The sequence below is a fragment of the Myotis brandtii genome, unplaced genomic scaffold, assembly GCF_000412655.1.
Source record: "Myotis brandtii unplaced genomic scaffold, ASM41265v1 scaffold163, whole genome shotgun sequence".
Classification (NCBI taxonomy): Eukaryota; Metazoa; Chordata; class Mammalia; order Chiroptera; family Vespertilionidae; genus Myotis; species Myotis brandtii.
Window position 1 is genome coordinate 478,210 of NW_005355962.1, and position 16,486 is coordinate 494,695.

Here is a 16,486-nt window from a genome sequence, read left to right on the forward strand (position 1 = left end):
ACCCTTTTTTTTAATGATGTTTACTTTGAATTTATATTAGTTCACACAAACACTCCATCCATGCTTTTGTTCCGGCCCTCCGGTCCAGTTTAAGAACCCATTGTGGCCCTCGAGTCAAAAAGTTTGCCCACCCCTGGCCTAGAATGAATCTTTGGTTGGATAAGGGGGAAGCTTAGGGAACAGTGGGCAAGGCGGTCACACTGTATGGAACTCGTTTGTAAAACCAGCCAGCTGTCAGGAAAGCTTTACAGATATCAGTGAAGGAAGCAGGTGTGAGTGCAGTGAAGCTGAAATTTAAACATGTACATAAGTGTTAGCTGAAAATATCAAACACTAACTTGTAAGTTAATGAGTTTGTTTATGATTGAAAACATAGCGAGTTTGTATCCACAAAACATTTTAACAATAATCCACATGAGCCAATACACTCATTTGTTAAAAAAAAAAAAATCCCAAGAGATATTAATGACTGGGACAGGGAATCAGGACTCAGTGCCACTTATTACATCTGACCCTGGCCCCTGGCCTCAGAAGGCCTCAAGTACTGCCTAAGCTCTGCCCCTAAGTCACCATGTGAGCTGGGAGGTGGCACTTGCTCCCTTTTAGGATCTATTCTTTTTTAAATGAGGGTAATAGGCTACCCAGTCCCTTCCAGGCCGAATTGTCTAGGACCCTCTGTGTTCATTAACCATGGTGCACGTATACCAGGTTGGAACTTTCCAGGGAGCCCAGGATTGAAGTGTAGGCAGATCTGAAATGTCAGATGGTCAAAACATAGGAACCCTTGTAGGAAATGTTTGTTCATGGGTAGATAACAGGAAATCATTCCACAACTGGAGGATCAGTCAAATGGCCGAGAACAAGTTGAAAATGCTGTAAGGAGGTCAATGCAGAATCCAAGGTCCACTATGGAATGGAAAAAAAAAACCCATGATGGCAAGAGTTCTGGTAGGTCTTAGATATGTGGGGGTTCCAACCACTCACTGTATCTTAGAAGAGCCCCTACCACATGGAGGTGCTTAGAAAACACTTGTTGAATGAATATGTGTATCTAGGTTGTCAATCCAGGTGGAGGTCAGGCATGGAGTCACTGAAGATCCAGAAGCCAATGTCTGCCTAGTTTAGGAGCTGAGCTCTGGTCAGTGGGAACAGGAGGGCTGGGTCAGAGTAGGATGAAACTAGAGGGAATCTTTAGAGATCTTTCTAGCCCCTGCCCGAGTTTCAGGGACATCAGTCCTACGTCGCATTACTATGTACCAGGCACTTCTCTTTATAGTTGTTCTTGCCAGAGAGCATGGTTGCATAGGGTGCCAGGAAGAGCATTCACACAATGACAGCAGGTACCAAGCTGGTGTTAAGAAGGCAGAGTAGAAGGAGGCAAGGACTATGGGCTCTAGAATCAGCAGAGAAACCTGGGTTGAATGGGTAGTACAGGTGATAGAGGGCAGCACCACCATCTCCTAAAGTTTGGCCTGAGTTATTATTGCATTTCAGAAGATTGGAGAATGAACTCACTTAGTAGCCCATCTTTATGTATTAAATTGGGCTATATGTATTCTATATGCATTTAAAACGGGTTCTATAAGACAATGATAGCTCAATAAAACTGGAAAATATATAAATAAAAATGGGTTATGCTATTTGCTAAATTTGATGAGAAAGAATAATTTTAAGGCTTGGTTTTCAGCATGATTATGCTGTACTAACTGTCCGGGGGTGTTCCTGAGGACCCCATTTCATGATGGTATTCTTTATTATATAAGTTGGGGTAAATTTTTCCCCTGCCGTTTTCCTTGACTTAGTTGGGTCACCTCAGCCTCTCCTGTGTCCTGCTAGTCCGTCCAGCACAATGCCTTAGGGTTGTTTTAGAATCTCCTTTTAGATACAATTAGTAGCTAAGTATCAAAATAGGAAGTAAGAACACCATAGGAAACGTATAAGCTTGCAGCCTCACCCCTGGATGTATCCAGTCATTCACCTTCTCCGGGCCTACACCTCTTTGTCTGAAGCTGCTGGAGAAACTCACCCCAATAGAAACTTTTCATTGATTTTCATAATGTAGAACATACTGGTTTTTTTTCTTCTGTTCTCTAGTTGGTTCTTCCATTTCCCCCGACAGTTATGTTAACTCTTCACCCCACTCTTGTCCACCATCTCCCCTGGTTCCTTGTGGCCATTTTCCTGGCCTCTCAGCTTCCAGGAGGCAGAAATTCTCCCCACCTCTTGCTTCTCCCCCCAAAACATTCATGGGCACCATGCCCTTGCACATACATGTATTATCTTGAAAACACACACATATATGTTATCTACACTAATAAAAGAGAAACATTGTAATTGGCGTACGACCGCTACCCTTTTCATTGGCTAATCAGTGAGTATATGCAAAGTAACTGTCAGCCAAGATGGCGGCCGGCAGCATTGGAGAATGAACTCACTTAGTAGCTCATCTTTATGTATTAAATTGGGCTATATGTATTCTATATGCATTTAAAACGGGTTCTATAAGACAATGATAGCTCTATAAAACTGGAAAATATAAATAAATAAAAATGGGTTATGCTATTTGCTAAATTTGATGAGAAAGAATAATTTTAAGGCTTGGTTTTCAGCATGATTATGCTGTACTAACCATCCAGGGGTGTTCCTGAGGACCCCATTTCGTTATGGTATTCTTTATTATATAAGTTGGGGTAAATTTTTCCCCTGCCGTTTTCCTTGACTTAGTTGGGTCACCTCAGCCTCTCCTGTGTCCTGCTAGTCCGTCCAGCACAATGCCTTAGGGTTGTTTTAGAATCTCCTTTTAGATACAATTAGTAGCTAAGTCTCAAAATAGGAAGTAAGAACACCAGAAGAAATGTATAAGCTTGCAGCCTCACCCCTGGATCCATCCAGTCATTCACCTTCTCCGGGCCTACATCTCTTTGTCTGAAAGCTGCTGGAGAAACTCACCCCAATAGAAACTTTTAGAAACTTTTCATTGATTTTCATAATGTAGGACATACTGGTTTTTTTTTCTTCTGTTCTCTAGTTGGTTCTTCCATTTCCCCCGACAGTTATGTTAACTCTTCACCCCACTCTTGTCCACCATCTCCCCTGGTTGCTTGTGGCCATTTTCCTGGCCTCTCAGCTTTCAGTGAGAAGTTAGTGCCTGGGAGGCAGAAATTCTCCCCACCTCTTGCTTCTCCCCCAAAAACATTCATGGGCACCATGCCCTTGCACATACATGTATTATCTTGAAAACACACACATATATGTTATAATAAATAAAACTCATTTGAAAACGTTGTAACTCATAGCAGCTTATTTCATTAGATATTCCATTAGGTCTGGGGTAGAGCCCAGTAATCTGCACTTTATTTTGATTCATCAAAATGTATTGACCGCCTATGGTGTCCTCTGTCTAGAAGGACAGGACAGCCAGAGACCCTCCTCTCACTGAGTTCACTCGTTAGTGGAGGAATTCTGAGGGAGGTGATCTTCACAGCTCTAGGTGGGGAGGCAGCCCTCACTGCACGTAACCATTCACCAAGTCCTGCCCTTACTGCCTTAGCTACCCCTTACCCATTGACAGCTCTGCATCTCTGCTTTATCCCCCTTTCCTAAATCACTACCTCTGCTTCCAGGGATCTCCTCTACAGGATACCAGGGTCATCTCCGTAACCCCCACATGTGAACATACCTCTCCTCTGCACTAAACCTTCCTTCTCACCACTGCTGTGCCTTCAGGGTAAAGTCCAAATTCCTTCATTCAACCCCACATGGCCTCTGAGCCTCACTGCTTCCACACCCTGCATTGCAGCCAGACCCATCCCTGCCTCCCAGCTCCGCGATGGAGCCTTTCTGCACAGGGTTCTCTCTCCTTCAAACACCCTTCTCTTCGATTTTTCTGACTAACACTGGTTTTCAAAAATCAACCCACATATTTCTTCCTCAAGAGCCTCTTTTGGGTGGCCCGCACCTGGATTGGTCCCTTCCCACCCCCACCCTCCTTCTCGGTGAAGGTTGCTGCTGTCCTGGGTGCTGATTAAATCAGCCGTTCCAAGCAGACTGGCAGCTGTCTGCAGGCAGGGACTGTCATTGACCTTTCCGTCTCCTAGACCCAGCACCATGCCCGACCACAGTAGGCATTCAGCAGATACTGTGGTGAATGAAGGCGAGAGCTTTCCAACATCAGGACACACAGTAAGGATTACCGTTCTTTTCCTTCCATTCAGCTCAGTTCATTCTTGGTCTGGCTGATGCTCTTGAGCCACCGCAAGGCAGTGGGTAATCCCCCTGGGAACTGTCCCCGCCAGCCAGTGGCTGTAGCACAGGGCATCAACACCCAGCAGTGATTGGGTTAGACTCTTAAGAGTGCTTAACTGCACTTACTGTTAATAGCTAATAAGATGGATCTGCAAATCCTAAGTAAATGCACATCTTCTAAAGAGGCAGTATTTTTAGCCTGCGGAGTAGCATTTTTTTTTTAATTTGTTTTGTTTTGGCAGATGCTTGCTCAGAAATCTGGCAACATTATCAACATGTCCTCTGTGGCTTCCAGCATCAAAGGTAGGTCTGTCTCCTGGGGTCACGATGCACAAAGCCACTCACCTCCCTGAGCTGAGGGAAGGAACACAGCAAAACCCATAAAAGCCACACGTCACTTCAAAACTGCCTTTTAAAACTGGTCTTAAGTTCCTTCACTTCCAGGCCCTTTGCCTTAGATGTGAACCAGTCATAAAATTAAATAAAACTTTTTTTTTTGTTTTGCCCTCCTTTTATCTCTTCTAATGGAAAATCAGGAGAGGGAAGAGGAAATCAAGAGAGAGAAGGAAACATTTCCACATTTAATTAATAAAAAAAAAATGTGTTGGCTTAACCGGGTGGCTCAGTTCGTCAGAGCATCATCCTTTGCACCGAAAGGTTGCGGGTTTGATTCCCGGTCAGGGTGCTTATGGGAAGCAACCGATTGATGTTTCTCTCTCACATTAATGTTTCTCTCCCTTCCTCTCTCTAAAACATATCTTCAGGTGAGGAATTTTTCTTAAATGATGTGTTGAACACCCACTATGTGCCCCTGCACCAGAAGAATTCACAGTCCTAAAGGGGTGTCAGGCAAGCTCACGTCTTCCACAGTGTGAGAGGATTATAACAGAGCTTTGTGCAAAGTGCTGCGCCATCACTAGGGAGCTAACTGCCTGTGGATATGAGGAGGGATTCTCGGGGACAGCTGATCTGGGCCCTGAATGAGGAGTCAAGTTGAAGAGCAGGATTGCAGTGCAAGCTGGAGATAAGGCCACAGTCTGGCACAGATGGGTTTGCAGGTTTAAAATGAAATAGCTGCTGCTGAGATAGCATCCTTCTCTGTGCAAGGATGCACATGTTAAACCTACACAAGAGAGGAATGCAAAGACATGCCTGGGCCTCTTGGTTTTGTTTTGTTTCTTTTCTTTTCTTTACCCTGGCTCTCTTCCGGAATCTGCCTAAGGGGTCCACCAACTGACGATGAGAAACGAAGACCACTCTAGTCACTTAAGTGCAGCTTGTCAACACCTAAGCCTCAGTTGAATTGTGCCAATAATGATATTGTTTTCCCACTTTCAGAAACTAGCCCTATTAAGGGGGAGAACCTGGTCATTTTTTTAAAGGGTTGGGTGAGGGAGCATGACCGTGGTTGCTGGAGACACTTACTTGTGCTCCCTTTCTAAAGGAGGCTATGTTTCTTGTTCCTTCCATTGCTGAGCCCTCCCTTCCCCCAGGAGTCGTGAACAGATGTGTGTACAGCACCACCAAGGCCGCTGTGATTGGCCTCACGAAGGCCGTGGCCGCAGACTTCATCCAGCAGGGTATCAGGTGCAACTGTGTGTGTCCAGGTGAGTTTCACACTACAGGCCCGTGAACCTGTCCTATCCGACTTCCTGGCTGCCACTGTGACAGATATCCACATAAGCTTGTTTACTCCGTGTTTCATTGTCTCCTGTCATCGGGAAAAGTTCAAAAGGAAAGGGCGAGGCTTGGTAAGGTAATTGGGAATGAGAGGCTAAGTCATTAGGAATAAGCCACAGAGGCAAAGGGTTTAATGTTATTTATCTGCATGGGGCAACTCCAAACCACGTGGTGAGAGACAGCACTGGCCAGGGCGTGGTGTCTTGGAAGCAGACCAGGATGACCTCGTCAGGGCAAAGAGGAAAAGTAGACCTTACTGACAGGACAGCGGGAAGGAGGGGAGAAGAGCCTCCCAGAAGACAGGGAGCTGCTGGGTCATGTGAACCACCTGGGGAGGCCCATAAATGAACACCTTTCTTTAGGCTATAACAGGGGGTCAGCAAACGATGGCCTACAGACCAAATCCGGCCACCACCTGTTTTGTAAATACGGATTAATGGGAGCACATCCACACCCTGCTTATGTGTTGGCTGGGGCTGCTCCCACGCTATAGGCAGAGTTGAATAGTTAAAGCACACCAAATGTTCCTCAAAGCTCAAAATATTCCCTATCTGGCTTTTTACCAGAAAGTATGTTGACTCTCCTATAAAGGAAAGGAGAAAGGCGAAATTCATTATTAGTAGAAAGAACATTCAATTTGTCCAAACAAAAGCATTCAATAACTTATTTCTTGATAAAAACGTCCCCTTCTCTTAATAACCGTTGTGCATGTCGGTTAAGTAGCTATGCCCTTTCACCTGGCTCCACCCACCCCGAAATGAATGCAAGGTGCCTGAGAACAATTACTAACTTCCTCTCTGGAAAGCAATTAAGTAATGCCTGTCCTGAATCAGAGTTTCTCTCAGTAGTTCACAACGGGTATTGAGGAGTTGGGGAGAAGTATAATTCACAGTTACCTGTGGGACCTTTCAAAAACCTGAAGGGCCTGCTGGAATTTGGGGAGTGAGGGGGGAAACTGTGTGTATGGTACAGACATACCTTGGAGGTATTATGGGTTCAGTTCCAGACCACCGCAATAAAGCGAGTTCCTCAATAAAGCTAGTATCGCAATAAAGCAAGTCATAATCTTTTTGCTGGCAAAAGGGTCTTGTGTTCAATTTATAAAAGGCTCAATGGGTGTGAAACACAATAAGGGGAAACACAATAAAACAAGGTATGCCTGAGATTGGAAAGCCCCGCAGGAGATTCTGATGTAATCCATCAGGGTCTCCCTCAGGTTGAAAACCACTGACTTATTAGTTAAAGAGAACAATAAGAGGAAACACAATAAAACAAGGTATGCCTGTGATTGGAAAGCCCCACAGGAGATTCTGATGTAATCCATCAGGGTCTCCCCTCAGGTTGAAAACCACTGACTTATTAGTTAAAGAGGGAAAACTACTAAATACCCTGCAAATTACAGAATTTCCATGATTGAGGTGTTCTGCTTGATTTTTCGTAGACTAGAAAAGTAAACATAGCCCTGGCCAGTGCTCAGTGGTTAAAGCATCAGCTCATGGACTGAAGGGTCACAGGTGCAATTCCTGGTCAAGAGCACGTACCTAAGTTGCACGTTTGATCCCCAGCCCCAGTCAGGGTACATTTGGGAGGCAGCTAATCAATGTGTCTCTCTTGCATCTCAGTTTCTCTCTCTCTCTCATTCCCTTCCACTCTTTCTAGGAATCAATGGGAAAAGTATCCTCTGATAAGGATTTTTAAAAAAGGTAAACATAGGTAACACTAAGAAAAGGAGGATTTTGATAATTTTTAACACATACTGGTGAAACTTAGGTACAGCTATTCTTGGTGCTGTTTACCCAATGGAACAAATGGCAAAATGATTTGGAAAATATGGTTGTTTTAGCAGCTGGACTTTTCAGGAGACTGGAAAATATGTTATCAAACTCTTTGGAACAAGGAACCAGCCGTGACTCACCGAGCCGGTCACAGGAGAAAACCTGACTAGGAATGGTTGTGTCTGGGGTGACACTGGTGGTTGTATAGTCACAGCACTTCAGCTGCGGACTTGTGTAGACTGTGCCATGGGTGGTGGTCTGTGCCATGGGCACAGCAGAGTCCAGTGGCAATGAATGAAGTGGAAGGCATAGGCTTGCTCCACAGTTTTCATGTAATGGCCATTCAGACCAGCCACGTGTAGAGTCTGACGCTCATTTGCCTGGGTGGAGGGAAGTGGCTAAAGCTGTAAGGATTTTGAAGAGAGTGTACAGTGAACATGTTAGGGGCCTTGAGCACACTGTTGGTAGAATGTTGTACTGTGAGGAGGCTGTTGATGAGGGGGGTGAGGGAAACACTATTGGAAACTGATACAAGCTATGTGGTTCAGAAAGTTTATCAACACTATTCCCTGCAGTAACGCGAGGTAGAAAACATCCCTAATGAACTGGGTGATCGAGCAAAGGCTATTTCCACCTGGAATGTTCAAAAGTGCTGCCCACTTACAGTAAAATGTGAGGATAGACTAGAGAAGCTAAAGAAAGGGCTGTTCCACAAAAAAAGAGCCAGAATTTGCTACTCTGAAGATTCCCAGCCTCTCCAGAGAAATGGCAAATAATGACAAAATTAAGAAATGGTTTCCAAGCAAACATCAAATCTACGGCATTCCCAGGAGCATGGTCTAAAGATGAAGCTGCATATAGGACTGTGAAGTCATTTATGACCTTAGGAAGGTCATGTGGTCCCCGGAGTACTCTCCGTCAGAAGAAGAAAAAATAGCTCTCTCGAGAGAACTGCCAGACTATGTGAGTGAACGAAAAGTCTGGAAACTGAAAACATGCTCTAAGTGGGATTTAAAACTTTAGTGTCATTCGTATTTTTAAGCAAAATAATTTCAAATTACATTTTTTATGAGAATGCTTAAAAATAGGAATTTGAAACCAATGAAAATAGGCAAAAAGTCTGGAAACGTGCTCTAAGTGGGATTTAAAACTTTAGTGTCATTCATTTTTTTAAGCGAAATAATTTCAAATTACATTTTTTATGAGAGTGCTTAAAAATAGGAATTTGAAACCAATGAAAATAGGCAAGAGAACGAGGAAAATGTAGAACCACCTAAGTTACTGGGACGATGAAGACTTGGCCCCGCGGTCCCCGGGGGAACCTGACAGTAGGGATGGTTTGAGGGCATTCAGGCGGTCTGGATCCTTGTGCTGGGAAAGCACTTTGATGATTGTATCCACACCTCAGGATGGTTGTGAGGATTAACTGAGATAATACATGTAAAAGTGCTTAAAATCCATAAAGGGTCATGTTAACATCATGTGACTAAAATCTATATCTTGGGAATGCTGGGTGATTCACCCAGAGTCCCTGCCTAGTGTCACAAAGAACTATAGTCTGTGTTTTAGAAAGTCATAGAAATGTTACTAAAGAAGTTATAAGCCTACCTCACAGAAGGGCTGGCAGGTAGACGTGAAATTGTCATTCTAAGTCATGGAGAAGGCTTTCACTGATTGTCCTATCATATGGGAAGGGAGTTTAAGTGTCAATTTCTTTTTTCAGTTAAAGTAACTAACCAAGCTGAATGTCCCTGTTTGATTTAGGAACTGTCGATACCCCATCTCTGCAAGAAAGAATACAAGCCCGGCCAAATCCTGAAGAGGTATATCTACTCTCCTAAATGTGTTTAAATCAGTGATTCCCAAAGTGGGCGCTACCGCCCCCTGGTGGGCGCTGCAGCAATCCAGGGGGGCGGTGATGGCCACAGGTGCATTTGTTTTAACTTTTTTTGTATTACCTTTCTATTCTGAGTTCAATAAATAGTTTCATAATTTCAAACTTCAATGTTTCTAATTTACACCTTTCTTTACTATATTTTACGAAAAAGGTAGAAACATTAATACATATATCTTTCTGTTTAATTGCTATTAAAATTTTTAAAAAATTAATTTCCAGGGGGCGCTGAGTAATATTTTTTCTGGAAAGGGGGCGGTAGGCCAAATAAGTTTGGGAACCACTGGTTTAAATCTTCCGGTTAGAAAATGCCCTCTTCCTTACCTAGAGTAGACAAATTCATAGAAGCTGAAAGTAGAATGGTGGTTGCCGGGGGCTGAGGGCATGGGAATGGGGAGCTGTTTACTGGGTACGGAGTTTCAGTCCTGCAAGATGAAAAGAGCTCTGGAGATGGGTTGCACAACAGTGTGAATGTCCTTAACACTACTGAACTGTAATGGTGAAGATGGCAAATATCCCACTAAGTGTATTTTACTACAACTTTAGAAAAGCTCCCTTCTTTACTATGAACTTTCTGATTTGTCACAGTGTCTATAGTGTAACAAAATAGTTTGAATAGCTAGGAAGTCACCATAGCCCTGCTTGGTCTGCTGAGTCCACAATTAATGATATTAATATTCTCAGATATTATGCATCATACATGATTAAGCCTAAAAGCCCGTGGTACGTCTGTAGATTCAGCTTGCCTTTGATTCCCAGGAGGAATTTCAGGTGAGTTCATACTTCAGCTTCGGTCACAGATGTCTGGCTTGTTTTCTGGTCACAGGCACTGAGCGATTTTCTGAAGAGACAGAAGACCGGAAGGTTTGCAACTGCAGAAGAAATAGCCCTGCTGTGCGTGTATTTGGCTTCCGATGAAGTAAGCACTGCTCTTTGCAAAGGGTTCATTATCTTAATCATATTTGGCCAATATTTGCTAAAAAAAAAATATGTTGTCTTAGAGAGTAATGGGCATATACATGCTAAGATGTTGCGGTTACTAGATAAGGATCCGTTCTGATTTCATTTGCTCAAAGAAAGGCCACTTTGATTTGAGCTGCCGACTTTTCCTCATTCAGCTTTACATGTTACTCAATCTTGTAGTAAATGAAATAGAGGAGTGAAAAAAAATCACTCAACTTTTACAGAGACAGTTGCTTTCAAAAATTGCAGTTGGGGAAACCCTGTTTAAGTGTGAGTCAAGCACATGAGCCTCCAAAATTCTGAGCGCTTCAGGTGAAGCAGGGAGAAGATGCATCAGGTTTCATTGTATGTGGCAAGCACAGGATTGGTGTTTTTAGTTTTACCGGTGCCTTTATTTAGCAGACTCCCACTGGCTCTTTTTTTCCTATGAATTCATACTTGCCGTCAGGTATGCAAATTCCTAATTCTGTCTCTTTCCACTTCGCACCTACTTCGGAGCCGGTTTCTTCTTTAACAGCTATTGTCTGTTTTTAAATGGCATCCTCCTGCAAAAGCAGAAACTATAAGGTGTAGAGCACAAGAACATCCCTCTCTGCTTTACGGCTTTGAATGTTACAGGACCAGGGCACCACAATGTATGAAAAGAGACAAGGACAGGGAAGTGCATAGGCAGGAGTGAGGAGGTGTGTTACTCACCAGTTAGTTCCTCTTTACAGGAACTCGGTGTGGCACACCAGTGGTTGGTGAATATGACCAATACAGGATCTGAAGTGTTTTGGTGACAGAGCAGTTACTACTTCTTAGAACTATTAACAACAGTTAAGAGCTGGGGAACTTGCTAGACAAAATACTAATGAAGCAAGTATGTTGGCCTTTGTGCTGTCTCTGAATGCATGTCTTTGGAAGAGCCCATTTGACTTGGGGGTACAGCTGATTAGTTACGTTGCCTTTGTTTATCCAGAGTTTAGGTTATTACATATTTGGAAATGTTCTGGCTTAAAATGTGCGACAAAAGGACCTTTAGCCTTTTAAAGGGGCCCAGAGGAGTACATACGGGTAACAGAGAGCTTGCCTTATAAAAATACTTGGGAAGCGGGGGGATGTCATTTTTTGGTAAAGTGATTAGTATCCCTCCTAGTTTACCTACATTATATGATCAGTTTTCATAGACTAAACTTTAAAGATTTCTGTACTTGTGTCTTTTCTTCTTCCCTCTTCCATTGTCTTAGGCTTTAGGAAAATTTAAAACTAAGAACACAGATTTTAATCTTTATTATCCATGTTTAAGTTAAAAGAGATTTTTTAAACCTCTACCACAAGAAATCATTTTACCTTTCATAATTTGGAAAATGAGAAATGCCGTGGGAAAAAAAAAATGTTATTTGTTTTAACTCCTTTAGCACTGATTTGTATCTAAAATAAGCATCAATTTTTTTCATAGTTTAATAGGTTATAATAATAATTACAGTATCTTCATTCAAATTTTTCAAATATATGTAGTCTGCTTCAGTTCCTGGAATTGCCTTTATATATTGATCAACTATACTAGTATATACAATATCTTTTTAAAAAATTTTTGTTTGATAATTGACATGACCACTTTATGACAGACACACCTGATTATATTCAAAATTTATCAATGGCACAAAATTCAGCTCATTTAGAATAGTTCTGAGTTTCGAAATGCAAATGTAATGTTCTAGCCTAGACTTTATCCTAATTTCGGGAATGACTATATGTCACCTAACTTTGGTTTTTGTTAATCCCCACCCAAGTGTATTTTTCCCATTGAATTTTAGAGAGAGTAGAAAGGAGAGAGGGAAATGGGAGAGAGAAAGAGACAGACAGACAGACATCAATGTGAGAGAGATATATTGGTTCATTGCCTCCCGCACATGCCTCTGACTGGAGCCGGCGATCTAATCCGTAACTCTTGACTGGGATTCAAACCCTTAATCTTTCGTTGCTTGGGCCAACACTCTAACCACTGAGAAACACCAGCCAGGGCTGCCACCTAACTTCTTAATTTTCTGATTGTGAAACCAAACACCTCATAGACTTGCTTAGAATGTGACATATGCTGAAACACCAGCCAGAGGCCAGACCACAAGAACACAACGATATTAAATCATCCAAAATTTAACTCAGATTTTTGTGAATTCTCTTTGTTGAGTGCTCCCTTTATTATGAGAGTAAATTGTTTAGCTATGTCAGTCATTGATGAATTGGAAAAACACCCTGTGTGAAACCTAGTTAATTGTTCTGTCTCCTTGTGCTCATCCCTGCAGTCTGCCTATGTAACAGGCAACCCTGTCATCATCGATGGAGGCTGGAGCCTGTGACTTCAGTTCTCCTCGCTGGGAGGAGGCCCTTCCTATCCACTGTGAACCTGGTTCTGAAGAATACTCACCCGCCATGTCTTTCTTGTTAATGGCACAGGAATGAAAACAAGGCCTTCGTAATGATGTCATTGTTCATGAGTCTGGTTCTTTAAATATGTTAATTGCTCTCTAATCTCTTCTACATTCATTGTAGATGACATCAAAGATAATGAACTCACTGCAAATGAATAGTTTTAAAAATAAACCTCAATTTGTAAGCATATAAAGTAAAATGTGAATATGAAGAAAAAAGGAAGGTTGTTGTAGTTGTTTTTTAAGAAAAGATATTCATTTCTATTTTACCTCTTCTCTATTTCCCAATATTCAAATATTTTTGTACAGTTCTGCATTGGTCTGTTTATGGGTACTAATTTTAAAATCTTACGCCTTTATAAATGAATACCAGAGGTAGTGTTATTGTGATGGGCATGCACGCTTAGCGTCATATAGTGAAATTGGTATAGATATGTACCCTTTAACTGATGTAAAGAAAATTTTGTAACTTCTTTGTACTCTATGTATCTTGATGTCAATCTGTACTTCGGGGACCCGGACACGCTCCAGCCAAGCGTTACACCTGTTTCTCAAAGAATGGGTTGTGGAAACGCTCCAGCCAGGTGTGACCCTGTTTTCCTACTGAACTTTTCCCTGCCAGTTAATGCTTTGTAGTTCTCGCCAATAAAAAGCCTTGCGGGGACCCTTGGTCTGCACTACAAGCTGTGAGGCTCCCAGAGGGGAAGGGATGCGCTGTAGTCAGCTGGCCAGCTTAATAAAGGCTCTTAAATTTAAATTCTGAGTCGGTGGTCTATCTCGTTGAGTGAAGCCATAACATTATGGGGCAACCCATAAGAGACGACCACCAGAGCCAAAGGGTAGAATTTAGGAGCCTTTATTCAGCTGGCCAGCGTCTGCAGTGCCAGTACCCCACTGAAGCGAGGATCGAAACTCCAGCCCCGACTAGATGTAGAAGTAAGCTTTTATTCACAAAAACCGCAAAACGGTTGGCCAAACGCACACAAAGTTCGTTGCTCCATTTCTCAACAAGGATATAGACTCATACCTTTGAAAGGTTAGGTTCCTGGAACCCGTCACCCCTGGCTAAACCGTGACATGCTCTTTTTGGCTGTAAAAAATGTGAAGAGGAAGCTGTGACCTTTGCAACAAAGCCAGAGACTGCGATGACCTAATTTAACTGTAAGCTACTATTGTTCCTAAGCTCTGGGGCGTTTATTATAGTAGGAAGGAGTTTGGCTCAATAATTTACATTTAAAGGAGTTTAATCAGAACTATATTGCTAATCTGTTACATAAAAGAAATATAATCAGGCATTTATACTTAATGGATGCCATCACTTACAATTAAGTACTATTTTCTTAATGTTTAACTTCTTAGTCTAACTAAAAAATATTTATTAAAATAAACAATGATATTTGACATGGGCCTAAAATAATGTAGTTAACTTGGCAGTATTGTCAGTGTAGGGAATATTTCTTAGATTAAGTATAGATTTTTTTCACCAAATTCCAGGATAACAGACAAGAGGACATACATGAAATTTAGAAATAGTCTCTGGATAAATGAATATAAATGAATCATGTATCAGGAATACATAAAGAAGAAAATAAATTTTTCAAGAAAACATTTAAGTAAATTCACAGGTGATAATTCTATAAGATGATCAGAAAGAGCCTTTTCTTGTTCATTTAGCTACAGGGTTTTATTTTTATTTTTTGCTACTTCAAAAGAGCAAATGGTATGATGCACATATAGAGTAGATAATAAACAGTGATAGCCTTTTCTCTTAGAACCTTAATAGTAACAAGGAAAATATTGAAATGGACAATGAACGGAGAACATGTTAGGAGGAAGAATATTTTGCAGTTGATAAAAGTGAGTTAAACTGACAGCAAAGGATATTTTGACTAGCATTCCCAAAGAGTCCATTGATTATAAGATTCACTGTGAGGGTCTGGGCCAGGTGTTCCTCTACAGCAGTGGTTCTCAACCTTCTGGCCCTTTAAATACAGTTCCTCATGTTGTGACCCAACCATAAAATTTTTTTCGTTGCTACTTCATAACTGTAATGTTGCTACTGTTATGAATCGTAATGTAAATATCTGATATGCAGGATGGTCTTAGGCGACCCCTGTGAAAGGGTCGTTCGACCGCCAAAGGGGTCAAGACCCACAGGTTGAGAACCGCTGCTCTATGGGATCACAGAGAGCTTGGTTTGTAACCTAGACCACGTTGCCCAGTTTATCTTGGATTTTAGTTTTCTGGTTTGTGAAATTAGGAAGTTGGGCCAAATGACTTGCATTTCTTTTAGGTGCATCATAATCCAAATGCTGTAACTTTTTATCAAGTGAAGTATGGAACACTAAAGTTTATTCTGAAGTACTTCACGCTGTGAGCGCACACACATGTATATGTAGAGCTATGAACAGATGAATTCTAAATAAACTCGATTCTACAAAATGCATTCTAACTTTAACACATGCTCCCTCGTAGTTATTTCTCTCAGAGCTAACTGTAAACTATAAAACATTATACACAATAAAAACCAAAGTAAAATTTAGCTCAATAGTTCAGTTCTCCAAAGTCATGCTAATGAAATTGGGCGATGTATCAATGAAGACCATATGACTGAAAGAAAAGGGAAAATGTGTTTCATTCCTGTGGGCAGAGGAAGCTGGATGTAACTAGAAACTTGGCCAAGCTTTAGAAGAGGAAGGGGCCAGTTTAGGAAATAATCGTGTTAGATGCTCTGAAAAAGCTTATTGGGCGGAACATAGGTTCATCCATTCTTTCCACAAAGGAGGACCCCAGAGACAAGAATGAGTGCTTTCTGTCTGCTGGAGGCATTTACTCAGCATTGTCCCTCTTTCCTGGAAAGAGGTGATTAAAATTGGCACTTGCTTAAAGGAGTGAAAAACAGGTAACACATTTTTTAAAATATATTTTATTGTTTTTCTACAGAGAGGAAGGGAGAGAGATTGAGAGTTAGAAACATCGATGAGAGAGAAACATTGATCAGCTGCCTCCTGCACACCCCAACTGGGGATGTGCCCGAAACCAAGGTACATGCCCTTGACTGGAAGGGAACCTGGTACCTTTCCGCAGGCCGACGCTCTATCCACTGAGCCAAAGCGGTTCGGGCTGTCTCAGAAGAAAATGTAAAATACCCCAAAAGGGATGTGCGGGCATATGCACACACTTAGTTGGTGGGTCAAAATACAGAGGAAAGGCAGACAAGGGAAGGTAGTTTTAAAGGTAAAATAATCAAACTGCTGATGGAAAGGTTAAACCTAAAACAAGAACAAGAAGGGCACGTGCTAAAGAAGCAAGCAACACAAGGGGGAAGAACAAGATTTTGTCCCACTTACTGGGTCACCAGAAGAATGAACCTTGATCTTCCCTCGCACAGAAGACTCCTAAAGTACAACTAAAAGGTGGCGTTGAAGTCCGGAATATAGAGGCTTAGGGACCGATGAACCAGCCACGGCTGCACAGCCTGCACTCCGGGCTCCTACAGGGCCCGCGCTGCGCCC

The 16,486-nt window shown here is 42.1% G+C and overlaps 1 protein-coding gene across 4 annotated transcripts in view; it reads left to right on the plus strand.

The window, feature by feature from the left end:
* Positions 1 to 13,728, plus strand: part of BDH2 (3-hydroxybutyrate dehydrogenase, type 2) — a 24,281-nt gene extending 10,553 nt beyond the window's left edge. For all 4 annotated transcript variants that reach the window (XM_014536459.1, XM_005862287.2, XM_005862288.2 and 1 more), the window contains exons 6-10: positions 4,488 to 4,548; positions 5,739 to 5,852; positions 9,465 to 9,523; positions 10,421 to 10,513; positions 12,846 to 13,728. In XM_014536459.1, coding sequence (XP_014391945.1) covers positions 4,488 to 4,548; positions 5,739 to 5,852; positions 9,465 to 9,523; positions 10,421 to 10,513; positions 12,846 to 12,899 — 381 coding nt within the window. In that variant the 3' untranslated portion in view covers positions 12,900 to 13,728. The remainder of the gene's footprint in view (positions 1 to 4,487; positions 4,549 to 5,738; positions 5,853 to 9,464; positions 9,524 to 10,420; positions 10,514 to 12,845) is intronic.
* Positions 13,729 to 16,486: the final 2,758 nt, after the last annotated feature.